Source organism: Balaenoptera musculus, chromosome 13, assembly GCF_009873245.2.
Source record: "Balaenoptera musculus isolate JJ_BM4_2016_0621 chromosome 13, mBalMus1.pri.v3, whole genome shotgun sequence".
NCBI classification, from domain to species: domain Eukaryota; kingdom Metazoa; phylum Chordata; class Mammalia; order Artiodactyla; family Balaenopteridae; genus Balaenoptera; species Balaenoptera musculus.
The window spans coordinates 69,281,952-69,309,490 of record NC_045797.1 but is presented as its reverse complement, the minus strand read 5'-3'; the positions used below and the strand labels follow the sequence as shown (position 1 = coordinate 69,309,490).

General features: G+C 49.3%; 3 protein-coding genes across 7 annotated transcripts; 1 reads left to right on the top strand and 2 right to left on the bottom strand.

Moving 5' to 3' along the window:
• Nucleotides 1-9: 9 nt before the first annotated feature.
• Nucleotides 10-16,431, bottom strand: CGREF1 (cell growth regulator with EF-hand domain 1). Of its 4 annotated transcripts, none has more exons than XM_036872912.1 (6): nucleotides 15,877-16,431; nucleotides 3,467-3,560; nucleotides 2,320-2,385; nucleotides 2,162-2,232; nucleotides 1,894-2,018; nucleotides 10-1,698 (listed from the first exon to the last, which is right to left on the bottom strand). In XM_036872912.1, the coding sequence occupies exons 1-6, from the start codon at nucleotides 15,884-15,886 to the stop codon at nucleotides 1,252-1,254; spliced, it is 813 nt and encodes a 270-aa protein (XP_036728807.1). In that variant the 5' UTR covers nucleotides 15,887-16,431; the 3' UTR covers nucleotides 10-1,251. The 4 variants fall into 4 exon arrangements, with proteins under 4 accessions (XP_036728807.1, XP_036728808.1, XP_036728809.1 ...); XM_036872913.1 differs by lacking the exon at nucleotides 15,877-16,431 and adding an exon at nucleotides 12,691-13,015; XM_036872914.1 differs by lacking the exon at nucleotides 15,877-16,431 and adding an exon at nucleotides 12,691-13,015 and having other exon boundaries at nucleotides 3,467-3,554.
• ABHD1 (abhydrolase domain containing 1) lies at nucleotides 15,893-23,670 on the top strand. The gene is given in 14 exon segments (XM_036872586.1): nucleotides 15,893-15,923; nucleotides 16,349-16,510; nucleotides 16,627-16,796; nucleotides 20,742-20,860; nucleotides 20,862-20,900; nucleotides 21,252-21,434; nucleotides 21,653-21,698; nucleotides 21,859-21,971; nucleotides 22,104-22,277; nucleotides 22,791-22,839; nucleotides 22,937-22,997; nucleotides 23,202-23,309; nucleotides 23,432-23,559; nucleotides 23,561-23,670. Coding segments are annotated over 14 exon segments (1,467 nt in total). The 3' UTR covers nucleotides 23,645-23,670.
• On the bottom strand, nucleotides 23,670-27,539 carry PREB (prolactin regulatory element binding). Of its 2 annotated transcripts, XM_036872906.1 has the most exons (9): nucleotides 27,152-27,539; nucleotides 26,409-26,601; nucleotides 26,001-26,218; nucleotides 25,731-25,811; nucleotides 25,507-25,631; nucleotides 25,131-25,304; nucleotides 24,924-24,996; nucleotides 24,571-24,730; nucleotides 23,670-24,397 (listed from the first exon to the last, which is right to left on the bottom strand). In XM_036872906.1, the coding sequence occupies exons 1-9, from the start codon at nucleotides 27,284-27,286 to the stop codon at nucleotides 24,303-24,305; spliced, it is 1,254 nt and encodes a 417-aa protein (XP_036728801.1). In that variant the 5' UTR covers nucleotides 27,287-27,539; the 3' UTR covers nucleotides 23,670-24,302. The 2 variants fall into 2 exon arrangements, with proteins under 2 accessions (XP_036728801.1, XP_036728802.1); XM_036872907.1 differs by lacking the exon at nucleotides 24,571-24,730 and having other exon boundaries at nucleotides 27,152-27,503.

Here is a 27,539-nt window from a genome sequence, read left to right as displayed (position 1 = left end):
TATTCCCCAAATTCACCTCCTGCCCAGGCCCAGAGGAAGGGCCACCCAGACCAGAGCAGCAGGAAGTGCCCCAGGCTTGCCACCAGCTGTGCCCTTGCTGGGGGCCCAGCTCAGGGTAGAGGGCCAGACTTCCAGCCTTCCTGGTGGGGGAGGAGACTTAACCCCTTGCACCCCAGGGAACCTTCCAAATAACCACAAGCCATGAGAAAAGCTCCTCTGGGCCCCAGCTCTGTCACAAGACTCCAGTGGCCACAAGAGTGTCCACGTGGCTGAGCCAACCTGACAGGCCAGCGGGCACGGAGCCTACTCTGGTTTGGCGGAGCCTCTGCAGTCCAAAAATATCTCCCCAGTGACTGCCCCCGAGCCTGACCGCCCCACGCTCGGAGCCGCCTTGTAGTTGAGGCGGTGCCTCAGCCACAGATGTGACCTGGAATACAAAGCATTGCTTTCCCTGGGGGAGACCTGGTCTGAGGGCATATGGGAATTGGCGAATTTCCATATGGGAGTTGGGGCAGGGAGGTGAGGCCATAGGATGTGATAAAAGGTATGGGCTTTAGGCTCAGACAGGCCTGAATTCAAATCTGCCACTTAATTAGCTATGGGACCATGAGTATATTACTGAACTCCATCTTCCCCAATTTCCTCATCTGTCAAATGGTGCCTGCCTGGTCATAGAATTATCGTGAGGATAAAATCACAATATGTAAAATGCCCAGCATGATGCCCAGTGTGTACTAGGTTCTCAATAAATGGTAATTATTAATATTTTCAGGGGTGGGAGTAGATACAGGATGATGGAGAAGATCTACCCTGAACTGCAGGAGGGCATTCTAGTGGTTAGGGCCCAGGGAAAGGCTGAGCTCCCTTCCCCCGGTTGTCTGCAGCTGGCTGTGGCCTAGTGCTGTACTCTGCTGTGTCTCAGCACCATCTGAGAACACTGGGTAAACTGAATTCCTGCCCTCCCAAGAGGACTGCCCAGTCCCGACCCCCTGCAGCCTGAGGTCAGGGCAGGCTGGACCAGTGGATCGATGGCCCAGAGGGATGGGTTCATTTGGTTCTTTATTGGTTGTCTGGGCCCTAAAGCTGCCCTTCAACTTAGGGTCTCCCTGAGCTGCACAGAAAGACCTGCCACCTACTGGGGCCAGGAAGGGGGCACAGAGGTGGTTGTTGTCCTAACATACACACCCTACCCTTCGGGGCTTATGTTCTGGCACTGAGACTTCTAGGGGTGCAAACCTGTATCCTCAAGGTTTATATCTCATCATTCTCCAGCTGAATAGCATGAACCTCAAGCTCATTTGGGGTTTTCTTAGACTCCAGTGTTTCCCTTGGAAGCTCTTCTGCTCTCTCTCCAGCGTCCCTGGCTTCTACCTGTTCCCCAACCTCCCCTCCAGGGCCTGGGGCTTCTCTTGCAGCCTCTGCCTGTCCCCCAGCCTCCTGTACAGGTTCCAAGGACTCCCTTCTGGCCTCCACCTGTCCCCCAGCTTCTTCTCTGGGACCTGGGGCTTCATGTGCTTCTTGTCTTGATGGGCTTTTAGCCAACAGAGGCTGCCTCCCAACATCCTGTGGCTCTGGGGGCTCTTTGAGATCTGTGTGCCTCGGGTCCTCTCCGGGGAAGTTGACGAGCTCCGCAGGGGTCATGAGCCCATCCCCATTCAGGTCCTGGGTCTCCAGCACCTCATCCACTACGAGGATCACCTGTGGAAGGGTCTATAGTGACTGGATGCTCCCAGGAACCCTGACCCTCCCAACACCCCCCTGCATCCCTGCCATGCAGGCTTTGAGTCCTCCTTTCACAGGGGATTCACCAAAAGAGTCATGATGGAAAAAAACCAGAGCCCCAGGGAGCTGGGTCTTCTTCTGGGAGAAGGGCCCCCATCCAGCAGGGCTTACCGGGTTGGTGGTGGGAGAGTCAGAAGCTCCAGGGGCCAGAGTTGCTGTCAACATGGACAACAGCTCCAGGCCATCCAGCTGTCCACTCTGGTCATAGTCGTGGAGAGCAAAGAGGTAGAGGAGGACTAAGGAAGAGAGGCTGGGTCAGAAGAGGCATCAGGCGACAGGTGGGTCAGGTGGGAGTCGCGGGATGGCCCGAGGTCAGTCCCAGCTCTGGCTGCCCTGAGCCCCCCCCCCGTCCACTGGCCCCATCAGCCCAGCCCCTCACCCTGCTCCCGGCTCATGTGCTCTGGCTCCTCTTCCATCCTCTCTAGTCCCTTTAGGTAGCTCTGCAGAAGTCTGGCAGAAAAGCGGAAAATCAGTCCACGAGAGGCCAGTCTGCAGCCCCAGGCCTGGCCCTCAGGCGCCCCACCCCAGCCTACTCACTGAAGTTGCTCCTGGCCTGGCTGGAAGGGGTTGGGTAGAGGTCGATGCTGCACTTCAGGGTCCAGCCTGGAGAAGGGAGGGAAGCACTGGCCTTGCAAAGAGCCTCCTCTGAGGGCCCAGCCTCACAGCCTTCCATCCCCAAGCTCCTGGTAGAGTTCTCCCCCCAGACCCAAAGGGAGCTGCTTCTCCAGGTCCCCAAAAACCTTGTGGGGAGGAGGCCATTCTGGCTTCCTCAGAAGCAGAACCTTACTCCCCAGACTCTGCCTTTGCAGATTCCTAGCTTAGATGGTAAGTGAAAAATCCCAATAAAACATCTGGTTTGGTGGAGGCCAGAGGAAGCCGCACCTAGTAGACACAAGTTGGAGACCCAAGAAACCAGCATAGTGGGCGGCAGGACAACATGCATCATGGCAACCCTTCCTCTGTGATGCTGGGAGCCGAGGGACAGGTCTCTGGCTGAGCCCGGTGGCACTGCCCAGTTTTATACAGACCCGATTTGCTCCATGACACAGAGTGGACTCTTTTTTACCCCAAGTTGAGGGCATATATGTTGGTTTTGTAGTTTCGATCTGCTCAGGGGCTTTTTGTCAGTCTTTAAAGCTCAAGATTTGCTCGCAGTTCCGGACAGGGATCCCTGTTTGCCCAAGTCAATCCAGATGTGTGATGCCAGAGAGCTGGCAGGAGCTGTTACAGCAACTTTTGTCACTGCTGCCAGCCCTTGCTGCTGTGGCTGTATCCATCCCCCGACCCCACCCAGCATACCCACTGCATAGTATTAATACACAAAACCTCAAGAAAGATATTCAAATAAAATAGAAGTGATATGCTAATGATCTCTATTTCTTTGGAGCTTCCACTATAAGGTCTTGATAAGAGGACTGCAGCCCCTTCCCAAGCTCATAGCCTCACATCTCATTGGAAATGAGCTCCCGGTTTCCAAGTGAGTCCAGCAAACATGTGTCGATGCCCACCTTGCAGAGGGCACTCTAACAGGCACAAGGCAGAAGCTGAGGTGGTGGGGAGGATACAGAAGTCAGGGAGCGTACACCCAGTCTCCCGCCTCCCAGAGGGGCCCACAGCATACCTCCGATTCTCCAGAGACCCCCCCTGCTCCCAGCCCACGGCCCTGCCCTCTGAATCCCGTTACCTTGTGGTGCCGTCCTTGGGGGCAGCCTGACTTAGGGGCGGCAGCAGCAGCAGCACTAGCATTCTCATCGTCACAGGTAACATCCCTCCTGTAGCTGGAAGTAGGAACAGGGTTAGGGCATCAGAGGGAAGCGGTGTCTGCCAGAGGGGGGGATCGGTGGGTTAGACAGGAACGCCTCTCTCCCTGCCTCTACCTGCCACCCAGGTGACAGGACTCCTGTGCAGGGAGGAGCCACACACGGACATCAGGAACTTGGCTCAAAATAAATCTTATTCCGGATCCAGCACGTAAAGCGCATAACGCAGACCTGTGCTGGGGGAAGCTGCGCTGTGGGCAGGAGCACCCCACTCCTCTTGCCCTGCCAGTCCCCCAGGTGCTCGCAGAAGTGCAGTTTAAGCACATATGATGTAGTTCAGTCCACTCATTTTACGAGTGGAAACTAGTTCAGAGAGGATAAGAAAAAGGCCAAATTAGAAGTGCATAGAGTCACAAAAAGACCAAGGCTTAAACAGGGAGGGAAACAGATTGTTGGTTTGTATCTATTAAAAACTCACTGAAGAACAAATCAAAAGAGACTAGACTCCTTGAAATAGGTCTACACTCAGGTAGGGCTTGAAAACACAACAAATCAGGGTCAATCCAACAGTGGTCCCAAGAATTGCTATTTATTAAACACAGGAAAACCAGATCCCAATAGAAAGGAAAAAAACAAAAACTTTCCTTTAGACCTACATTGTGTAGGCCCATTGGCAGCACATCACTTGATTAAATGAAAATAGTCAAATAGAGTATCTATCAATGTTCAGAGCATGAAGTTTTCCAATTAGTCCCAGGATTGTGTACATATCATGTGAGTTTCTGAGGAAGCAGAAGCCCTCCAGAGCTGAGGCCTGAGACATCAAACTCATCTTTAGGAAGACAAATCATCAGGTGCTTGATGGTCTAGAGCAGAGGATCAGGAACTCTCTGAAATGGTACCCTACACTTTGGCTGGCATTGAATTTTCCTGGAGAAAGGTGCATAGCTTTCAGCAGACTCTCAAAGAGTTCCATGACCCTGACAAGGTTCCGAACCAGTGCAAGGGAGGACATCAGCTTCCTAAGAGCTCTTCCTAGAGGCAGTGAGCAACTGGCCAACAGGTAGATACATGTGTAGCTGTGCAAATAGAGCTGCCTTGAGGAAGAAGCAGCACAACATGGAAGTCCACAAGAAGGTGAAGCTCCCGAGAGTCATAGAAACTGTCTCTGTTTTTCTAGACATACGTTGGCCCCAACAGATATAGTGAGTCTACGTAGTTTGTAGACTAAGACCTGCCGCAACCAAAAAAAAAAAAAAAAAAAAAAAAAGCATCATGGAGGAGATAATAGGGGAAAAAGAAGAAACTAAAATTTAAATAATTAAAAAGGAAGACAAATAGCATAAAACAAGATGGTAAAAATAGATCCAAGTATATCAGTAATCATAAACATAAATTGTATAAACTCATCAGTTAAGAAATAGAGATTATCAAAAGGTACATAAAACAACATACAAGTTACATGCAATTTTCAAGAGATTAACCTAAAAAGTAAAGTCACAGAAAACAAAACGGTGGAAGAAGGATATATAAAGCAATACTAGAGGAAAGAAAGCTGGCATAGTTTTATTGACATTAGAATAAATAGAATTTAAGGTGAAAAGCATTATTATAGATAAAAAAGTATCATGACAAAATGCACAAAAGTTTAATCCCCTAGGAAGATATAATGATTCTGAACCTGTATGTACCTAATAACATAGCCTCAAAACACCTAAAACGAAAACTGGCATAACACTATCACCTGTTAGAATGACCAAAAATCCAGAACATTGACAGTACCAAATGCTGACAAGGATGTTGAGCAGCAAGAACTCTCATTCATTGATGGTGGGAGTGCAAAATGGTACAGTCACTTTGGAAGACACTTAGGTGATTTCATTCCAGACTAAACATGTTCTTACCATACAATCTACCAATTAAACTCCTTGGTATTTACCCAAAGGAGCAGAAAACTCATGTCCACACAAAAACCTGCACGCAGATGTTTATAGCAGCTTTATTCATAATTGCCAAAATTTGGAAGCAACCAAGATACCCTTCGATAGGTGTATGGATAAAGAAATTGTGGTACATCCAGACAAAGAATATTATTCAGTGCTAAAAAGGAATGAACTATTCAGCCATGAAAAGACACAGAAGAACCTTAAATGCATACTACTAAGTGAAAGAAGCCAATCTGGAAAGGCTACACACTGTATGGTTCCAATTGTATGACATTCTGGAAAAAGCAAAACTATGGAGACAGTAAAAAGATCAGTGGTTGCCAGGGACTGGGCGTGAAAGGGATGAATAAGTGAAGCACAGAGGATTTTCAGGGCAGTGAAAATACTCTATATGATATTATAATGATAGATACGTGTCATTATAGATTTGTTCAAACCCAAACAACACCAAGAGTGAACCCTAAGGTAAACTATGGACTTTGGATGATTACGATGTGTCAGTATAGGTTCATCAGTTCATCGTATACCCCTCTGGTGGGGCACGTTGATAATGGATGAGGCTGTGCATGTGTGGGGCAGGAGGTATATGGGAAACCTCTCAATTTTGCTGTGAACCTAAAACTATTCTAAAACAAATAAATTCTTTAAAAAATCTGGCATAAACACAATCAGGAAAATCAAATCTGCCATTATGGTGGGAGAATTTAACATACCTCATACAGTATTTGAAAGATTAAGCAGACTAATATTTAGTAAGAATGGAAACGATTGAATAAAATATTTTCTAAGCCTGAGATAATGAACAAATAGAGAACCCAGTTCCAGTCACTTAGCAAATACATTTTCTTCTCAACACATGTGGGATATTTATAAAAACTGACAAGCAGTCAGCCAAAGAATATGGCTCAGCAAATATTAAAGAATCAGTCTCATACTGTTACATGAATAAATGCAATTGTATTAGGAATCAATAACAAAAATGATGTAAAAATCTCATTTATATAAAAAATTTAAAAGGTACACTTACATATGGGTCAAAGAAGGATATCATAATGGAAATTGTTGAATACTGAGAATTGTATAATACTGGGAAAACATACATCAAAACAACATACGTAGCTAAAGCAGTATTAAAGGGGAAGTGGATTGGGGAATTCCCTGGTGGTCAAGTTGTTAGGACTCGGCGCTTTCACTGCCAAGGGCCCAGGTTCAATTCCTGGTCAGGAAACTATGATCCCACAAGCTGGAACTTCCCTGGTGGCGCAGTGGTTAAGAATCCACCTGCCAATGCAGGGGACACGGGTGAGAGCCCTGGTCTGGGAAGATCCCACATGCTGCGGAGCAACTAAGCCCGTGCACCACAACTACTAAGCCTGAGCTCTAGAGCCTGCAAGCCACAACTACTGAGCCCACACACTGCAACTAGTGAGCCCACGTGCCACAACTACTGAGCCCATGTGCTGCAACTACTGAAGCCCACGCGCCTAGAGCCCGTGCTCCGCAACAGGAGAAGCCACCTCAATGAGAAGCCCTCACACCACAACAAAGAGTAGCCCCCCACTCGCCGCAACTAGAGAAAGCCCACATGCAACAACAAAGACCCAATGCAGTCAAAAATAAATAATAAATAAATAAAATTTTTTTTAAAAAAGAGAGAAAACATAAAACTTTTTTTAAAAAAAAGATCCCACAAGGTATGTGGTGCGGGGGTGAGGGGAATATACACACACACACACACACACACACACACACACATATATATATATATATATATATATATATATATATACACACACATATATATATACATATATATGTATAGGGGAATTGGGTTGACTTAAAAACTTATATTAGAAGAAAGGCCAAGAGTTAATGAGTTAAGCTTCCAACTCAAGAAGCTAGTAAAGGAGAATAAACTTAAAGAAACTAAAAGAAATGAATAATAAAAGATAGAAGAGGGCTTCCCTAGTGGCGCAGTGGTTGAGAATCTGCCTGCTAATGCAGGGGACACGGGTTCGAGCCCTGGTCTGGGAAGATCCCACATGCCGCGGAGCGGCTGGGCCCGTGAGCCACAACTACTGAGCCTGCGCGTCTGGAGCCTGTGCCCCGCAACGGGAGGGGCCGCGATAGTGAGAGGCCCGCGCACCGCGATGAAGAGCGGTCCCCGCACCGCGACGAAGAGTGGCCCCCACTTGCCGCAACTAGAGAAAGCCCTCGCACGAACCGAAGACCCAGCACAGCCAAAAATAATAAATAAATAAATAAATAAATAAATAAAAGATAGAAGAAATTTAAAATATAATAGAGAGCAGCAATAAAGTCAAACAACAGTGTTTCTTTAAAAGAACTAATGAACTACAAAACCCCTGACAATTTTCATTAAGAACAAAGAGAGAAGGCACAAATAAACAATATTAGGAATTAAAAGGGGACATAACTACAGGAATGAAGAAATTTGCAAACTTAGCAGATATAGCCATTTTCCCAGAAAAACTTAACAGTAAAACTGACATCAAAATAAATAGTAAATTTTAATAGTCCTATAACCACTGAAGAAATTGAATCAGTGAGTATTAACCTACATTGTTTGAGGGACTATAGACGTGAACTGTTTCTGGAGAGTAATCTGCAAATGTGTATTAACTGCCATGAAACCCCTACCCAACAATATCATCCTGGGGATTATGTAAGGAAAAACACAAACGGAAAAGAAATTATAAAGCTATTTATAGCTGTGCTATTAATATTAGTCAAAGAACTGTAAACAACTGTAACATTTAGGCAATGGTTAAGCAAATCATATTATGTGACAGAGCCATTAAAAATGATAAATATTTCATGGGACTTCCCTGGTGGTCCAATGGGTAAGACTCTGAGCTCCCAATGCAGGGGGCCTGGGTTCGATCCCTGGTCGGGGAACTAGATTCCGCATGCATGCCTTAACTAAGAGTCTGCATGCCACAACTAAGAGTCTGCATGCCACAACGAAGAAGCCCGCATGCTGCAACTAAAGATCCCGCATGCCACAACGAAGATCCCGCGTGCCGCAACTAAGACCCAGCGCAGCCAAAATAAATAAATATATTTTTTAAATGATAAATATTTCAAATTCATGTTTTAAAGGAAAAAATGGACAGATTTGAATATATCAAAAGTTTAAACTTCTGTATTATGAAAGACACCATGAATCAAGTTCAAGAAGACAAGTGATGGAGGACTGGAGGGAACAGGGTTCAAGGCGATTTGGATTTTCAGCAGGGTGGAGTTCATCACCCCCACCCCCAGCAGAGGCTTGGAGACAGAAATCTCCGTAGAGACCCCACGGAGACTGAGTGGAAATCCAAGAACGGCAGAGTTATGTGCCTAACCCGTGAGGATTCAAGAGAAGGCCCTGCCCACAGTGTTCTTGGCGGTTAGGAAGCAATGGCTTAGAGAGGGTCTAGGCAAGTGGACAGGAGGCCTGCCTCACCCAGTTCTTGGTATCCAGCGTGCTGCTGGTTTGAAAAGAGGGGTCTGAGGGCTCCAGGCTCTAAGGTGGAAGGAGGGGCACGAAACGGCTGAGAGGGCCAGCTGGCCAGAAAAGGCCAAAAGGAGAAGGCCAGAAGATATAGACCCTGGACTGGATGCCGCAGAGGACATCATGGGAAGCACCAGCCGAAGTCAAGACCTTGAGTGACAAGGACCAGGAAGGCGAGCCTTTGTAGGGAAGGCAAGTGTAAATATAAGTTTATAGAGTAAGGGCAAATGGTACTCATTTCTTTAATATTTATTGAGTACCTACTATATGTGAGGCACTATTTTATAAGTAAGATGATAATATTAGGTAAAATTACCTATTATTTTTCCTCCTTAAAGCTTACATATTTAGGTAACTAGGAAATGATACAAATGTTAAAGCAATGATGAAGAGAAAAACATAGAAACAGAATTGCTAAGGTATAGGTGGCATAGCCCAAAGTTTAAGGGTACGGGCCCTAATCTCTGACTGCCTAAGTTCAAATCCAGGCTCTGCAACTCACTGTGTGCCTCCTGTGTTTCAGAACCTCAGTCTGTTAACATGAGGTTGATGAGAGCACCTCTCGGGGTGTGGTGAGGCTTAAATGAGACAAGACGTGTAAAGCGCAGTGCCTGGTTATACAATAAGGCATTTTCCTTCCAGAAGTTTTTCTGGATTGCTCTGTAGTAGCTTCACACCATCCTGGTCTCCCCACCTGGATACCCTCAAATTGCTTTCTCCTCCCATCTGTTAACTGCCAGGACCTAGGCTAACAGGAGGCACAGGAGTAATTTAAATCCCTCAGAGCTGTCAAAACCTATTATCCAGGCTTAATGTGTTATCATCACTAGGAGCTGCCTTTTAAAAAAGGACATTTGGAAACTACAAAGAATGACTCTGGTGGTAGCAGTTCAGAGATAAAGGGGAAACACCTATCGGATCCCACTAATCCAGTCACTCATTAGACCAACTGTGCTGGTTTGAAAAACATCTACCAATTCTTTCTTGTGGGAAGTAGCTGGAGTTAAATTTGCCTTTCCTTGTATATGATCTGGACTTAGCGACTCACTTCAAATGAATAGCAGAAATGATGCCATGTGACCTCCAAGTCTGAGTCATAAAAGGCAACACGGTTTATGCCTGTTTCTGGTTCTCTCTCTCCCTCTCTTGACATGCAGGTATGCTTCTCTGGAGCTCTGAACCGCCAAGGAAGAAGTTTGCCACGCTGAAAAGACCATGTGGAGAGAGCACAGAGGGATAGGGATGCTTGAGGAGCCCCAGTTGCTCTAGCCTCCAGCTGCTCACTTCGCCACCCAAGGGCCAGGCAGGTGAGAGAGCACACCTGTAGATCATTCCAAGCCCCAGCCTTCGAGCTGCCCCAGCCAACACTGATGGAGCAGAATTGAGCTTGCCTTCCCAGCCCTACCCAGAATGTACACTCATAGGCAAAGTCAATGTTATTGTTTTCAGCCACTGAGTTTTGAGGTGATTTGTCAAGTTGTCATAATGATTACAACTGCCTTCTTGGCAGTCACACAGGGCCCTGCTCTCAAAAGGGCCCTGGGCTTAGTCTAATGCTCTGCTGTCTCTGTCTTGAAATTCTTAATCTTATTTTTGCACCGAGCCCTGAAAAGTAAGACCTGGTCCTGAACCCTGCCCACATGAATTACTCTTACTCTCCTCCTCTTGGCCCTATGTCACATGTGTGCAACTATTCAGCATGTGCAGTGGACAGAGAACAGAGCTATGGAACCAGCCAGACCTAGGTTCAAATCCCAGCTCCACCACAGACTGTCCCTGTGACCTCGGGTAGGTTAATTACCCTCACTAAACTTATCTGCATAATGGAGATAATAATAGTACTTACGTAACAGAGTTACAGTGAATACTAAATGGATAATGAATTACTCATTGCACAAGTAGTCTCTTATTCTTGTCCCTGCCTCTGCTATCTTCTCGATTTAAAGAACCCTCCACACGCAGAGTACCCTTCCTTTGCTGGAACTCTGCTGCTCCGAAACCTTCAATGGCTCCCTATTTCTATTACAGTCCAGAGTCTTCGCCTGGACGTTTAAGGCCTTCTACAATCAGATATCAAGTTACCAGTTTAGACTCATCTTCCAGTGCTCCATTATACTAACACTCTGCTTCAAAGAGAGGGGTTACTGGAGTCTGCGGAAATACTTTTCGTTTTCACTTTGCAGTGCTTTTGCCCAAGCTGTTCCACCCTTTACCTGGAACATCCTGTGCCCTCCTGACAACCTTAGCACTCTGGTTGCAGCCCACTTCAGAAACAAATAATTGCATGTGGACTTTTGGTGTCATCTCAGTAATATTCTCCTAAGTCATGGTTCCAAACGTGACATTTTTAGTACAGGTAACTCACCTCTATTACTTAAAGGAAGTCAGGCTAAGGCACCTCAAGTAATGTGTAATGAGGTTGGTGTAATGTGATTTCTTCACACTTTCACATTTCTAACTACAGTATTTACAAAAGCTTTTATGAGCAACAGAAATAAAGCAGCTATTGAACAACTGTCTGTCAAATAAAAATGTTCCTAATCATTTTCTATAACGTGCATAAGCGTAATTTACCCTAATGACCACAGAAAAGCCACCACAACTGCTAGAGTTGTGATATAATTCAATAAAGTTATTCACATCACACACACACACACACTCACAATGATCCTCTAGCCTCTGATTTCTTCAAGCCTTTGCACCAGTACATGGGAGGAGAGCCTGGCCTTGGAGTTACACCTCTGATCAAATCCAGCCTCTCGCAGGACTAACAGTGTGATCTCAGCAGGTGTCTTCGTGTCTCTGAGCTCTGGGACCTTCACTTTAAAAAATGGGGATAGTGGTATCTATCTTGTAGGGGCTTGGGGAGGATGCAATGGAATAATGTAGGTTGAGTGCATGGCAGTGAGTAGATGCTCCCTGAGTATTTCAGAGGCTCTAGGATGTGGCAGGGCCTTTTCTCTTGCTTGACTTCCCATCCAGTGCAAAACTGCTTGCACAGCATGCCTGTCAGTGGCCATCAGCCTCCACTGGACTTTCCAGGACGGGAGCCTACCACCCACAGGGCACGCATTCCATTTCTGCCTAATTCGAACTGTCGGAAGTAATTCTGAGCTCAATCCTTTCCCTTAACTTATCTCTCCAGGGCCGCCTGTGACTCCCAGCACCTCCCACCCCCCCGGCGCAAGAGAAGAGGCACTGGCTATACAGCCAAATGGGTCCCACACCTGAGAGCTGGGCTCCCACTGCCACTTCTAGCTGGGTGATAACCTCGGCCCCTCCCCGGTCCCCCTTTTCCTCCGCTGTCAAATGAGGATGAAACTCCTGCCAGCCTCCCCCCTCCCCGGGGCTGTCAAGAGCAACGAATGAGACACCGGACGGAAAAGCCCTTGGGGGACTGTGAACCCCCCTCATCACAGCGAGGGAGCTCAGGCCTCGCTTTCCAGGCCCTCCCTCGACGTGCTCTCAGGGGTAACCTCGGAGAGGCGCCCAGAGGCGACAGCCAGCGCTCCGGCGGCGTCCGAGCCGCAGGGGATGCGGAGGGACTGCGCCTTCAGCCTCCGACTTGGAGGCCAGGAGACCGCCCCTGCCCGCGGTCCCGCCCCGCGGCGCCCAGTACTCCCGGCTGCCCGCGGCGGGGTCCCCGGCCCCCAGCCCGCCAGCCCCGGGCGGGGCTCGCACCCACCTGCGGCGGCGCTGCGCGGCGCGGGCCGGGTCCGGCTGGGTCGTCGCTCGAGGCTGTGCGCCGCCGCGGCCGCCGCGTCTCGGCTCCCGCCGCCCGGCCCTCCCCCGGACCGCTCCACGTGGCTGCTCCACGTAGCCCTCCCGGCTGCGGCCGCCGCCCTGGCCCGGGCAGAGTCCGGAGCGCCAGCGCCGTGGCCAGGGTCTCCGCCCCGCCCCGCCTGGCCCGCAGACCCCGGCCCGCGGCGGCCCGCACCGGGCGAGAGAGCGTGTGCGCGAGCGCGTGCGCGTTTGACAGGCACAGACAACTAGAGGGAGAGAGGCAAAGAGACAGATGATGAAGCTGGTGCGTAATGAGAAGCACGTTTAACTGGGGGCTCCCTCCCTGCTGGGACCCAGATGTGTGTGACAAGATAGAATGTGACTTATTGTTAGCCTGTGTGATTGTGACTGGTGTATGTGGCTGTGTGGATGAGAGACCTGTGACGCGGTAGGGGGTGTTTCGTGTGGCTGTGCATCCAGTATGGCAGTACTTGAGAGAGTATGGCCAACGCGTGACTGTCCGGGTGTATGACCGTACAGGACGTGAGTGGTGTGTCTGTTAGGGTATCTGGCTGAACTCTTCCTGAGCTGTGATGCTCAAGTGACACCCGTGACTGTCGGTTTCCGGTGAAGGTATCACTGTGTGACTGTGACTGCACATCACTGAGAAGTGGCTCCATATGAGCCATGGTGGGGGGAGGGGGGGCCTGGGAAAGTATCAGCTTAAGGGTGACAGTGGCAGTTGTTTGCCAGCACAGTGTTGCAGTGTGTGGCTATAGCTTTGTGGTCAAAATGCAGTGTCACCAGTTTTCTCAGAGCAGCCAGTTCCTCCACCCAGGCTGCAGACTACTTCCTCACCCACTGGCTCAAAGACTTAGTTCTTTGAGTGCATGACTTCTTATCTCTCTGGAATCTTCAACTTCTCCCTCCCCATCAGCTCCTTCCCATCAGCGTCCATCCACAACAACAAACTCACTCTCATCAAAGTCACGCTGTCCTCCTTCCTGTGGTGGACAGGTGGATACTGCTGGACACTACCTCCTTGGGTCATGGTATCATTGGTTTCGGCAATACCGTTCCTCTCTCTTTAGTCATTTCTTCTTAGTTTCTTCATGTGTCGGAGTTCCTCTGGGCTCTCTCCTCATTCCCCATCTGCTCATGTGTTCTTCCATTCACGTAGCTTCCATCACTATCTCTTATGGGTTGAACTGTGTCCCTCAAAAATTCATATGTTGAAGTCCTAACCCCCAATACCTCAGAATGTGACTTTATTTGGAAATAGGGTAGTTGCAGATATAATTAGTGAAGATGAGGTCATACTGGAGTAGGATGGGCCCCTAATCCAGTATGACTGGTGTTCATATAAAAAGGGGAAATTTGGACACACTCACACACACACAAGGAGAAGAGCATGTGAAGATGTGGGCAGAGATTGGAGTGAAGCTTCTACACACCAAGGAATGCTGAAGATTTTCAGCAAACCACCAGAAGCTAGAAGAGAGGTATGGAACAGGTTCTTCCTCACTGCTCTCCAAGTACCAATCCTGCTGACACCTTGATCTTGGACTTCCAGTTTCCAGAACTGTGAGACAATAAATTTCTGTTGTTCAAGACAACCAGTTTGCAGCACTTTGTTATGGCAACCCTGCAAGCTAATATATCATCTAAATGCTGATAACTACCATATCTCAAATTCCAATCTCTGAGCCCCAGACCACATCAGGAACTGAACAGCCTACTGATTTGTGCCGGATCTTAATTTTTAAAGGTGACTGAGTGACAACCCAGAGAGGTCAATGCCATTGAAAGAAAAGTTTAATGTTACAGTTCCCTTAGGAAGAAGAGGCACAGCTCACCACACAGGACCACAGAGGGAAGCACCAGTGTAGGTCAGAAGGCAGAAAGGAGCAAGGGGAAGGCACAGGCCACAGCTTTTATTAAGCTAGAAAAGCAAGACAAGGCAGGTTGAACAGTTTAGGGTTGGCTAGTTTTAATAACTTCAGAGAGCTTTGGGGCATAGGGGCTGTCCCTAGTTGACTGGTCCCTGGTCCTGGGTTTATCTAGGAAAGGGAAAATATTGGTTTGGTGTGTGAGAGTTGGATAAAGGAAGTGGTTCAGAGTATGGCCTCTGGATTGCAGGGGAGATGTGAACAACTTTGGCTGTTAGTTTGGTCCTGTGATTAATGGATGCCAAAGAGACAAATTCAGAAGCTAAGAAAACACAATTAGAACACCTACCAGCACCCCAGACATGTCTGAATCAGAATGCATCATCTTCCTCCTCAAAACTTCCCCTCCCCCCGCTTCCCTATCCCAATGTTACCACCATGCATCGCTGAATCTATGCAGTCAGAAAACTGGGGGTCGTCCATGATTCCTCCTTCCTCCCCCACCTCCAACCTACTACCAAGTCCTATCAATTCTGCCTCCTATCTTAAAGATCTTCACTCCTCTCCCGAGCTTTCCCTCAGTCCAGGCAGCCATGGTCCATGCCAAATTTCCGTTAACAGCCTCCTAATTGGCCTACTTTTCATCCCCCTCCAATCCATTCTCGAAGTAGCCTGAATGATTCTTCTGAAATATAACTCTGATCATGTCGCCCACCCCTTAAAACTCTGATGGCTTTCCTCCACCCTTAGGATAAAGCCTAACATCTTTTATGCAGCTGCCCACAACCTGATTCCTGACCATCTCACATGCTCCAGCAACACCAAATTTCTTTTGGTTCCTTTAAGAAGTCTCTCACATCCAGGCTTTTGTTTGTGCTCTTCCCTCTCCTGGAACAATTACTCTCTCCCCTCCTCCACCTTGCCTTGGAAACTACTACTTATTTTTTGATTTCGCCTTAAATGTATTGTCATTTAATAGCTGGGTGTGCTTTCTCTGATCCATGGAGTCTGGGCACCCTCCCCGGGGCTCCCGCTGCAGCTAGTACTTCCCTTATCTAGCACCATGCTCTGTTGCAGGGGTTCAACCCTGATTACACATTTGAGTCTTCCAGAGAGATTTTAAGTTGTTATTAATACTTAGGCTCCTCTCCAGACCAGTCATAACAGCAGGTGGGGCCTGGGCACTGCTAGTTTTAGAAACTCACAGATAATTCCACTCTTCAGTCAAGGTTGAGTCATTGCTCTAGTAGATTACTTACTTGTTTCCATATTCCGATGAAGACAGGAACAGCATCCCAAGTGCCTGGTACAGAGTGGGTGATGAGTAAGTATCTATTGTACTTGTTACAGGGATTGTATGAGACAGCGTAGAGTGACACTGGACGAGTGGCTTTAACCCATGTGTGTGTGACTCTGTGCGGAATGCCACTCACTCAAGTAGCTGAAACTTGACTACGTGATACTGTGGGGTGTCGGTGTGAATGATCGTGTCCAGTGTGTAAGGGCCACTGTCAATGACTGAACACTACGGGAGTGGAGTGGTGTGACCACGTCAGTGGCTGTGCTCTGTGTGTGACTGACTGAGAGGCTGGGGGACTCTGGCCAGGCTGTCAGACTCGCCGCTCCGGGGCAGGGTTTGAGGAAGAAGGAGCTGGAGCTGCCCTTCAAGATGGCGGCTGCGGGGAAGGCCGCTAGTCCTCACAAGAGGCCGCAGGGCCGCTGACCGCGAAGCGGAAGCAGGAGCCGCAGAGGCGCGAGACCCGGCCCGCGAGCGGAGAGGCCACTCGCAGGACACTGGGGTCAGCTCCGCGCAGACTGCCCAGGCGCGGCCCACCCACACCCTCGACGTCCTAGCACCGCCCCTCGCCACGCCCGCCGACGGGAGCACGGGCGGTGGGCGGGGCCCGGGTCCCCGAATCGCCGGGCAGTGAGGGAGGAACCCGCACAGTCTGTCCAATGGCGTGTAACGGGCCGGGCCCAGCGCGCACCTGCGGGCCCACTAATCGAAGCTCAGGCGTCAGAGCCAGTCAAGAACTTGGGAGTGGAGACTCAGCAACGCGAGAGGCTGAGCTCCTCCCTGGGCCCCCAAGATGACAGCTGGACACAGTCCTTCTCTCTGCTTTTGGGACTTGGCGCTGCCCTCTATTTGGGCTACTACGGGCGTGGGTGGCCCAGGAGGGTGCGGGTCCAGAGCTCTCGCCGGCGGGTGTAGGTAACTCGAGTCTGAAGGCAGCTTCCAGCGGGGGCTCGAGCCCTTTGTGGAGGCTGGCTGGGTGGGGTCTCCTGGCCCAGGTGAAATTTGACGCCACAGCCCCACCACCACTCCGGTCCCGCGCTCCAGCCAGGCTCAGCTTTGCTACTATCACCTAATGGAGAGTCGGTTCTTTGCCTGCCTGGATTCTCTGCATCCCGCGTACTCCCCATGCCAGCTGGGCCTTTTAGGCATCGGAGGGGTGCTGCTGCCGATGATGTGGACAAACACTTGCGGAAAAGCGGGGTGGAAGGCATCCTGAGGTGTCAGGGAGATATGCACACTATCTTTTTCTTTTTAGGCAGTCTAGATGAGCTTCTCATTAGTTGCTTCATTCAGATGAAGGAACCAGTTGGTGGGGTGGTGGCTAACTCCCAACATCATCCCATCAGCTTAGCAGGACCTTGCTTCTCTTAAGGACTGGCAGAGGTTCCCCGCCTAGCTCAGGACAAATGGATAACCCTAACTGTCCTTGCTCATTCAGCCCCGTTTTAAGTTCTAGGCTTTCCATGTAGAGTGCAATGGAAAAGTCCGAAGAGGATGATTTTGATGAACTTGGAAATTTTATTCTCACTGAAATTTACGTAAGTTACATAGCCACAAAAATCTAAATCTTTTAATTTTCATTAAACTCGGTTCTAAGTAGCTGAGTCTAACAAGAAACCTATTGATTAAAGCCCTTTAAAAAGATCTATAGGGAAATTTAATGTTACCTCAACTTTTCTGTATTTTCAGAGCTTTATACATCCTATGTATTATTTATAGAATACATGTGCCTTAGTAAAACAATTTTAAAAATCCAAACCTCACAATACCCTATAAACCTTACCTTATATGCCTGATTTGGAAAGTCAGTCATTTCAGAACAGAGCTGTCCTGAACTAAACATTTTCCTTTGCTTACAACCAGCCACAGAGAAGTCAGAGACCTCTGCCACTTTATACTCCAAATCCTTCTTTGATTTCCAAATACTGGTTTAAATGCAGGGAAAGTGTAATTCTGGACACTCTGAGGACATGCAGTTTGGATTGTCCAGCATGGTAATGGATTGGGATTGATTCATCCACAGTGACTAATGGCATTTAACTAATTAATTCTCAGGGATAAGTCAAGAAACACTTCACTAGAGTTAAAATGAAACTAACCCACATACATCAAACCTGTGATTTATTAGCACCTTGTTCTACACAACTGAGCTGTTTGACCAAAGATTTAATAAATTGATAACTCAAAATCTTGGCAACTAGGAGGTAATGTAGTAAAGTGACTAAGAGCACAAACTCTTAGTTTCAATCCCAGCTCCACTGCTAACTAGCTTTGGCACATTTTGTGACCTTTGACGACTTACTCAATATTCAAACACGTTCCCACAGGGGGATCATAGTACCTATCTCAAAGAGCTATTGTGAAGGTTATAGGATATAATCATGTAAAATGCTTAGCACAATACCTGGCACATAAGGAGCACTCAACAAATCTTACTAGTATTAGTGGTAATATCATAATTATTTTTTATACTTTTTAATAGAAGTATAGTTGATTTACAATGTTGTGTTAATTTCTGCTGTACAGCAAAGTGATTCAGTTACACAATTTATATACATTCTTTATTTATATTCTTTTCCATTATGGTTTATCACAGGATATTGAATATAGTTCTCTGTGCTATACAGTAGGACCTTGTTGTTTATCCATTGCATATATAATAGCTTACATCTGCTAACCCCAGCCTCCCACTCCATCCCTCCCCAACCCCCTCCCCCTTGGCAACCACAAGTCTGTTCTCTATGTCCGTGAGTCCGTTTCTGTTTCATAGATAGGTTTGTTTCTGTCATATTTTAGATTCCACATATAAGTGATATCATATGGTATTTGTCTTTTTCTGACTTCACTTAGTATGGTAATCTCTAGTTGTGTCCATGTTGCTGCAAATGTGTGTGTGTGTGGGGGGGTTTTTAATGGCTGAATAGTATTCCATTGTATATATGTACCACATATTCTTTATCCATCTGTCAATGGACATTTAGGTTGTTTCCACGTCTTGGCTATTATGAACAGTGCTGCTGTGAACATAGGGGTGCATGTATCTTTTTGAATTAGAATTTTGTATGGATATATTTTGTATGGATTGCTGGATCATACGGTAATTCTATTTTTAGTTTTCTGAGGAACCCCCATACTGTTCTCCATAGTGGCTGTACCAACTTACATTCCCACCAACAGTGTAGGAGGGTTCCCTTTTCTCCATATCCTCTCCAGCATTTGTTATTTGTAGAGTTTTTAATGATGGCCATTCTGACTGGTGTGGGTTGTTACCTCACTGTAGTTTTGATTTGCATTTCGCTATTAGAGTCGTTGAGCATCTTTTCATGTGCCTATTAGCCATTTATATTTCTTCTTTGGAGAAATGTCTATTTAGGCCTTCTGCCCATTTTTTCTTTTTTTTTCTGCCCATTTTTCGATTGGGTTGTTTATTTTTGTTGTTGTTGAGTTGTATGAACTGTTTGTATATTTTGGAAATTAAGCCCTTGTCAGTCTCATTGTTTGCAAATATTTTCTCCCATTCTGTAGGTTGACTTTTCATTTTATGGTTTCCTTTGCTGTGCAAAAGCTTGATTAGAAAAAGCTTGATCTGTAAAAGCAGATGTAAGCTTGATTAGGTCCTATTTGTTTATTTTTATTTTTATTTCTATTGCCTTGGGAGGCTGACCTAAGAAAATATTGGTACAATTTATGTCAGAGAATATTTTGCCTAATATCATAATTATTATTCCACTTTGCCTTTTGCTAGCTGTGTGACTTTGAGCAAACATCTTAACCTGTCATAGTTTCTTATAATAACGTTGGGTTTAGCCTAGTGCCAGCAAATAGCATACAGTGAATCACAGGTGTTATTATTCCAGGGCTTAAGACCCAGGGTACGAGTCACAACAGTCACAGTACCAACCTGGCCTCTCTAGTTCATAATTTACGTAGCCCCTTTTGCCTGCAAGAAGAGATAGGAATCTGGTCCTTGGGTCCCTTCAAGCCTGCAACAGAAATGCAATTTCTATTTCTTGAGTCTGAGGCCTTCTGTCTTTGTACAGCATACTCCCCCCTCATAAGCCTTCTTTGTGGCGAGGCCTTCTCATTCACTTGATGTGTATCCAGAAGAACCAAGCAGAGAGGTTGAAAGGGCTAAGTCCCCAAAGACCTCATCTGGCCCACCATCCTATCCCTGTTACCTTCCTCCTGGCTGGCATGAAGAAAGAGAAAATCTGTTCCCATTGGGACTATTCCTCCTTTAGAGTATGGTCTAACAGCAGGGGCTGTTAAGTAAGAAAATGAGGTGGTGTGGTACAAAGAAGCCCTTCAGCAGCGAGCACATGCAGTAGGGAATGGGAATATGCAACAATGGAATGCTAAAATCAGGAGCCAGCATGACTGGAGCTAGTTTTGAGATGAGAGTGTGGATAATTCAACTGGCAGAAGTGTAGACAATTCAAAAGGCAAAAGTCACAGATTGAATGGTGCTGCGTTTCTTCAGCCTCTGTCCAGGATCCCAACCTTTCCTGCAGATCAGCTGGGCAACTTATTTTATATTACCTGCTCTCTCCAAAATGGGTTTGGGGCATGGATAGGTTGAGTGTGGAAGTCGGTTCAGGGGCAATTCTGGAGAGGTTACACTCTAGGACTGGAGTTGGGGCCCAAGTGGGACTATCTTAACAGAGGTGACTTGACCATTCCAGATTGAGGTAGGCTAGATTTCTTACGCCCAGACAAAGCAGTGCCCTCCAGGCTGGCCTCTGGAAAGGGGTCACTCTGGTATCGGGTACCTCACTGGCTTGGTGCAAAAATCAGGGGAGTGAGGCACATTGTGTTGTGTGGTTTCAGAGGCCACAACTGGTGACTGGGTCCCAGTTTCTGGCCTTCCTGGAGCAACACTGTCCAGTCACTGTGGAGACTTTCTACCCTACGCTCTGGTGTTTTGAGGGGCAGCTACAAACCATCTTCAGTCTTACTGCAGTCTCCGCCTGTAGTCCCTTACTCAAGGTAAGAAGGGACAGATGGGGGTGAACATAAAGCTGCAAGTACAGGGGAATCCTACTCGTGTACCTCTTTTAAAATGGGGGTAACCTTTGCCCCATCTACCTCAGTGTGCGAAGTGTAACCAGAGTGGCTATATGGAAAGGCTATTTAATTGCACAACCATGAGGGAATACTCAAATCTTTTATGTCCCATTATACCTTGTTACAGTCTTAATGTTTTGCATAATGCATGCCCTCAAATGATGCTGGTAACTTGTGGGAGCTGTTTGGGGAGGGAGAGGAGGGTGTAAAATCTTTCGAAGTACATGAAGTTCCTAATAGTATCTTTCTGTGCCCTTTTCTCCAAAACCACAGGGAAGTTCTCGAAACCCCGGATAGAGGACAGCTCCTCCTAGACTGGGCCAGCCAGCCTAACCGCAGTCAATATCCTGACCCTACCACCCAGCCCATTGTATTACTGCTTCCTGGTGTCACAGGCAGTAGTCAGGAGACATATATCTTGCACCTAGTTGACCAAGCTTTGAAGGATGGCTATAGGTAAGGATGGACACAGCCCAGCGGAAGTGGGTGGTGTCTGATAACTTATAATTGTGTGTGTTAGCGGTCGGGGGAGGGTCAATTCAGACCCTGCTAGCTATGGGGAGGGGGTGCCATAGGAAGGGCACCTTTTGACCGAGGCCTTTCTGAAACCTACCAAAAAGGGGAGAGGAGCCCTTAGGGACGGTCTGCCTAACATGTACCCGTGTGTGCCACAGGGCTATCGTATTTAAGAACCGGGGCTGCCGTGGGGAAGAACTGCTGGCGAGTACCCTCCTTCCTCGTAGTGGCCCTTCACCCCACTCCCTTCAGAGACCCTGGGCCCTGGGCCTCAACCTACCTGTCTTCCATTTCTTGAGCCCTTTCACTTTTCTGCCTTCTGGTCAGGGCCTCCTTCCCCACCCAGTGATCCGGTTTGCCTCAGACCTACAGGACCTTCTGTGCCCGCAACACTGAAGATCTGGAGACAGTCGTGAACCACATAAAGAGCCGCTACTCCCAAGCTCCACTGCTGGCTGTGGGCATCTCTCTCAGAGGGTAAAGGCTGCCTGCACTTAACCCAAAGGCCCAGTCTTCCTTTTTCTCTTTCCTCCTCCATGTTCTCTCCCGTTCTCCTGTTCCAACTCGCCAATACAAACCCTTCTTTCATGGCCCCTGGTCCAATCCTGCAGGATTAGTGCTGAACCACCTGGCTCAAATGGGACGGGCTGCGGGGTTGGTGGCAGCACTGACTCTACCTGCATGCTGGGATTCCTCTGAGACCACCTGCTCCCTGAAGACCCCACTGAACTCACTGCTCTTCAATCAGCACCTCACTGCTGGGCTCTGCCGAGCTGTGAACCGGTAGGGTCTTGACAAGTGGAAAAGGGAAGCAGACAGGGTAGGATGGCAGACATGCCACGTTCTCCCAGTGCTCGGGTCAGTTCCCTATCTGGATTTTCTCACTCGTGAGATAAGACAGAGGCTGGCTCTGGGTCAGGTCCAGGAGTAGAGCCAAAGCCCTATGTATTCTTTTTTTTTTTTTAATTTTTTTTTTTTTGGCTGCGTTGGGTCTTCGTTGCTGCGCACAGGCTTTCTCTAGTTGCGGCAAGCGGGGGCTACTCTTTGTTGTGGTGTGCGGGCTTCACTGCAGTGGCTTCTTTTATTGCGGAGCACGGGCTCTAGGCGTGGCCTTCAGTAGTTGTGGCTCGCGGGCTCTAGAGCACAGGCTCAGTAGTTGTGGCACGTGGGCTTAGTTGCTCCACGGCATGTGGGATCTTCCTGGACCAGGGATCGAACCTGTGTCCCCTGCATTGGCAGGCAGATTCTTAACCACTGTGCCACCAGGGAAGTCCCACTCTATGTGTTCGTTTGCAGAAACAGAAAGGTGATGGAAAAGGTGGTGAATGTAGACTTTGTGCTACAGGTAGTCTTTCAACTATCCCCTCTCTGCCCAAAACTGTCCTTCCAACACCTTATTCCCTATCCTCATCCTAGCCTATCCCACCCGCCACCACCTGCAGGCCCGCACAATCTGCCACTTTGATGAGCGCTACACAACTGTGGTCTTTGGATAGCAAGACTGTGCTGCCTGAAGTTGAGACACAGATGTAGAGAACAAACGTATGGACACCAAGGGGGGAAAACTGCAGTGGGGTGGGGATGGTGGTGTGCTGAATTGGGCGATTGGGATTGACATGTATACAGTGATGTGTATAAAATTGACTGATTAAAATAAATAAATAAATATAAATTAATCAATTAATTAATTAATTTAAAAAAAAAAAGACTGTGCTGCCTGTTACCGAGCAGCAAGCCCAAGAACCAAGGTAGACGCCATCCAGATCCCTGGGCTCTGCCTCAATGCAGCTCATGACCCCTTCTCCCCAGTCCACGGTGAGCACCTGGGATCTGGATGCTTTAGGCCCCAGGGGAAATGGGCCATGCAGTGCAAGTGGAGAGAACCTGGGCTCTCAGCAGAGGCCAGGGTTCCTGACCTCCTCTCCAACCCCTCCTAGCCCTTCCCCTACAGGCTGCCCAACATTCTCCCCACGTTGCACTGCTCATCACAGCTCGGGGTGGCCACATCAGCTTCCTGGAAGGATTGCTCCCCTGGCAGCACTGCTACATGAGCCGCCTCTTGCATTCAGTATGCCAAAGCCATCTTCCAGCACCCAGCAGAGCTGCTCAGCCTCAGGGCACCCACTCCTTCTGAGGGAGGCAAAAGCTGACAAGAGTACCATCTGGAGCCTCAGGTCAGTCTTCACTTGTTTATTAAATATCAACTTTTCCTGCCTAATGCGCTGAAGTTCATTTTCCCTTTTCTCAAGGCTAGGGTAGACTGTCCAGAAATTTACTGCATATTTAGCCTGGCTGGCTTGGAGCTACCCAGCTGAACCCAAAGATTACTGCCTGATCCTTCCTTTTGCCCCTTCCTTCCCTAATACCAAGTCCCAGGCCAGTGCTTGCCCCAGCAAATGCGAAGAGCAACTGGCCACGAGGCTGTGAGGGGAGAAGAAAACGACTGTTCCTGCAGGAAGGACAGCACTGCCTCCAGGTTCTTGGGCATCTTCACATATTTCTGGAGAAAGGACAAGCTCAACTATGGAGCCTCTGGTAGGCAGAGGGAAGGAGACAGGTGGTGTGGCCTGGCCTTCAGACACCACTGTCCTGGGCGGATCCACAGATGACGAATGCAAGGTTCCCAGGACTCAGTGTCGCACAGGGCCACAGCCAAGCTTTAACTGGAAAGGGCAGGCATTGCCCGTTAGTCTCATCAGAGGCAACCTCAGCTGTGGACCCAGGTGGCGCGAGCAGTGGGCTCCAGGCCTCCACACTGGTCTGGAAGGTGGCGGTGCCCAGGCCCCTGGCTCCCTGGGAGCAGGGAGGCTAGAGAAAAGCTGGAAAGGCCCTCTGGAGCAGCAGGATGGTCATAACGATAAGCCCGACACACAGCAGCAGCAGCAGCCATACAGGAACACTCCCTGCAAGGGGGGAAGGGAAGAAGTCAGGAGGCAAAGCATCACAGCCCAGAGAACAGAACCATTCAAGGAGGGGGTAGATGGCTACAGATAAGCATCCCATTCTCCAGGAGGCAAGTTTTCGCTACAGCGAAAGCTGGGGTGGTTCCCCCACCCCACCCACCCCAATGACTCACGTCGTGAGGGCAGCAGGTGTAGCTGGCAACGGCTATCAACAGCCACAGAAAAGAGAGCAGTTTCCTGGGACCCAAGGAGCTCTGGACCACGACCCTTCTCAGGTAGAAAGGCCACATCCGTCACCACGATGCCATGGGCCTCCTTCACGTAGTACAGGCGCTGGGGACAGGAGGAAAACTAGTGAGGGGAGGCCCAATTGGGAACATTCCTTCTGGAAAACACGGCCTCTGCCCCCAGAAGACTTTCCCGCCACGGGCTGGGCCAGACTCCTTCCTGCACACTCAGTGCAGAAGCAGGCCTAGAATCCCCACCCCAAAGAGCCCTCAGGGCTGTGCCCACCTCCACCCATTACCTGGAGAGAGAAAGCTATGTAGATGGCAACAGAGCCAGTGACCGTGCCCAGGCCTAGGAAGGTGCCCGATTCACTGCAACAAACAATAAAAATGCTCGCTGTCCTGGAGTCTGTGCAGCAACAACAGTCCTCAGGGACTCAGGCAGCACGTCTCCCTGAGCTCCCCCTGGTCCCCCCATACCCAGCCAAGCCACCACTGTCTCACACCTGACACTAAGGCAGGAGATGACTTCATGGCCACAGGACTTGGTCCGAAGGGGCAAGAACGTGGAGCCATCCCAGGCTGTGAGGTAGCAGGGTGGGGGCTGGCGCAGGCGCTTGTGGGGAATCTGCACCGTGAAGAGTCGCAGCCCAGCAGGCTGGTCTGGAACCTGCCCAAACCTGGGGGCCGGGCGAGAAGCTGTTCAGCTCCTGGGGCCCGTCCAACCCTCCTCAGAGGTGTGTGCCCTCCTGCACCCTGGTCAGGCCTAGGGTAACACCCGACAGGGCTCCGATCCTCCCCAGCTTCCCCCCAGTCTCCTCCCACTCCCCCCCCCCCCATCTGGGCTGTGCCTCTTTCAGCCACCCTCCGGGGTCCTCACACCTGCAGGCCTGGTAGCGGTAAGGTGTGTTAGAAAAGGCGGGTCCGTTCTCTTGCCAGTGCAGCTGTGTCACCAGCTGATCCTTCTGCCACACGGAGGCCTTAAGGTCCCAGCCCACAGTTACCAACTAGTCAGGAATCAAGATTCCAAGGATGGACAGTTAGGGCATCCACTTACTGGACAAACAGCATAATCACCTACTTTCTCCACCCTCTCAACTCCTCACCTTGCCATCAGGCCCCAAAGCCAGGTCCTCAATCTCCCCTTCGTGGGCTCTGAACTCCAGAACTTTCTCCAAGGTGGGTACCTGCAGCCAAACCACCACCATAGTTAGCCTAGGTACCTGGCAAGAGCGCAATGATACTCACCCCTCTTCTCTACTAATGGCCGCTCAGTGCAGGCTTCACTCCCAAGTTCCCCAGAACCCATGTTCAGTTTCTCACAATTCTGGCCTTGCTGCTACTGACACTCATTCTCTAACCTCCCCAAACCACACCTTCCAGACACGAACGTAGCCATCCGTCCCTCCAGTGGCAAGCAGGGTATTATCATGGTTGAAGCATACAACTTTCTGCAGTGGATCAGGGCCGAAGTCTGTCTGCACCGCCTGCAGATTCTCTACGCTGAATTCTACCTCCTCCTGGTGGGTTTCAGCTCCAGACTTCTCTGCCGGGGCAGCCCTTTTCCTTTGTCGAGGCCCCTGCTCCTTGGAACCTGCAACACAAACAGCCTGCCAGGTTCCAGGTTTCTAAAGTAAGTAGGACTGGCCCCCTCTCTAGTGGTGAACATCGAGCTTCTCGCCTGCCACCATAACCCCACTTCCAGCCCCACTTCGTCAGAGACCAAGATGAGAGAGATCTTACTTATTTAACCCTCTTCCCAAAGCTAGAGAGGGGGCTCTCACCTGCCTTCTCTGCCTTGTTTTTGCTCTTCTGCTGATGAGTCTGGAAGCGCAGGAGCTGACAGTGGGCATCCTGCCCCGCAGCAAGGATGTTACCAGCCAGCGCCAAGTTCATGGTGGCCCGTGTCTCTGTGTCATGGGAGTGTAGTAAGGAGGCGCTAAGGCGCCCATTAATCTGCTCCAGTTGCAGAAAGTGCTGTGGGAGAGGGAACCAGGATGAGGTCCAGAGAGCACCTCAAGGGCAAACTAACATCCTATAGTCTGATGCCCTACCCCTTTGCTAACTACACTTTCTAGTTTAAAAGACTTCTTGCAACCTTTTTTCTTTTTTGAGCCTCACGAATCTGTAACAGCAAACAAGCCTCTAGTTTGCAGAACAATATGATGACGCTCAGAAGAGTAAAGAAACCTAGATTATATTTCACTCGCTGCTCCTATTAGGCAGGCAGACAAGTCTATGTGGCCTCCCTGGAAAAAGCCAGGATAAGACTCCTGGTGCTAATCCTGAGGTCGAACTGAAGCGTTCCTGCCTAGGTAGCGCCGTGTGCAGTTTTCACTTTACCTTAGGAGCGTCTCAATTGACCGGTGAGTGAGTTCTCGATTGAAATTCGCGCCGGGACGCCCGGCATGCCGGGGTTCCCACCCGGGAGGGGCCGGGTCCGAAGCAGGGGTGCGGCCGGTCCCCAGACCCTCCCAGAATCGCCCTCAGCCCGTGGCGCGACCCGGCCCAGTGGCACTGTACTCACCACGCCGTTCTTTATGCCGGTCTTGGCGGCGCCTCCTCCGCCCGCAGCGATGAGCAGCCCAGCGCTGGGGTCGACCTGAAGCGCGTACAACGGGAACGGGGCCCGGTACAGCTCTGGCGCCCGGCGCCGACCCATCCCGCTCGCCCCGCGCTTCACTGTCTGCGCCGAGGCACCGGGGACATGCCGCGCCCGGCCTTCGACTGTTGCTCCGGTCGCTGTTGACCTTGGTCCGGTCGCCGCCGGGAGGACTCCAGACCCCTCTCACAGCCGCCGGGTTACCGAAACTCTAACTACACACAATATTCCCTATCACTGCCGCGGGCCGCCTAACCCGGTCCCGCAGACGCGCAAAGCGCAGGCGCACCGAGCCCGCACTCCTCGCGCAGGC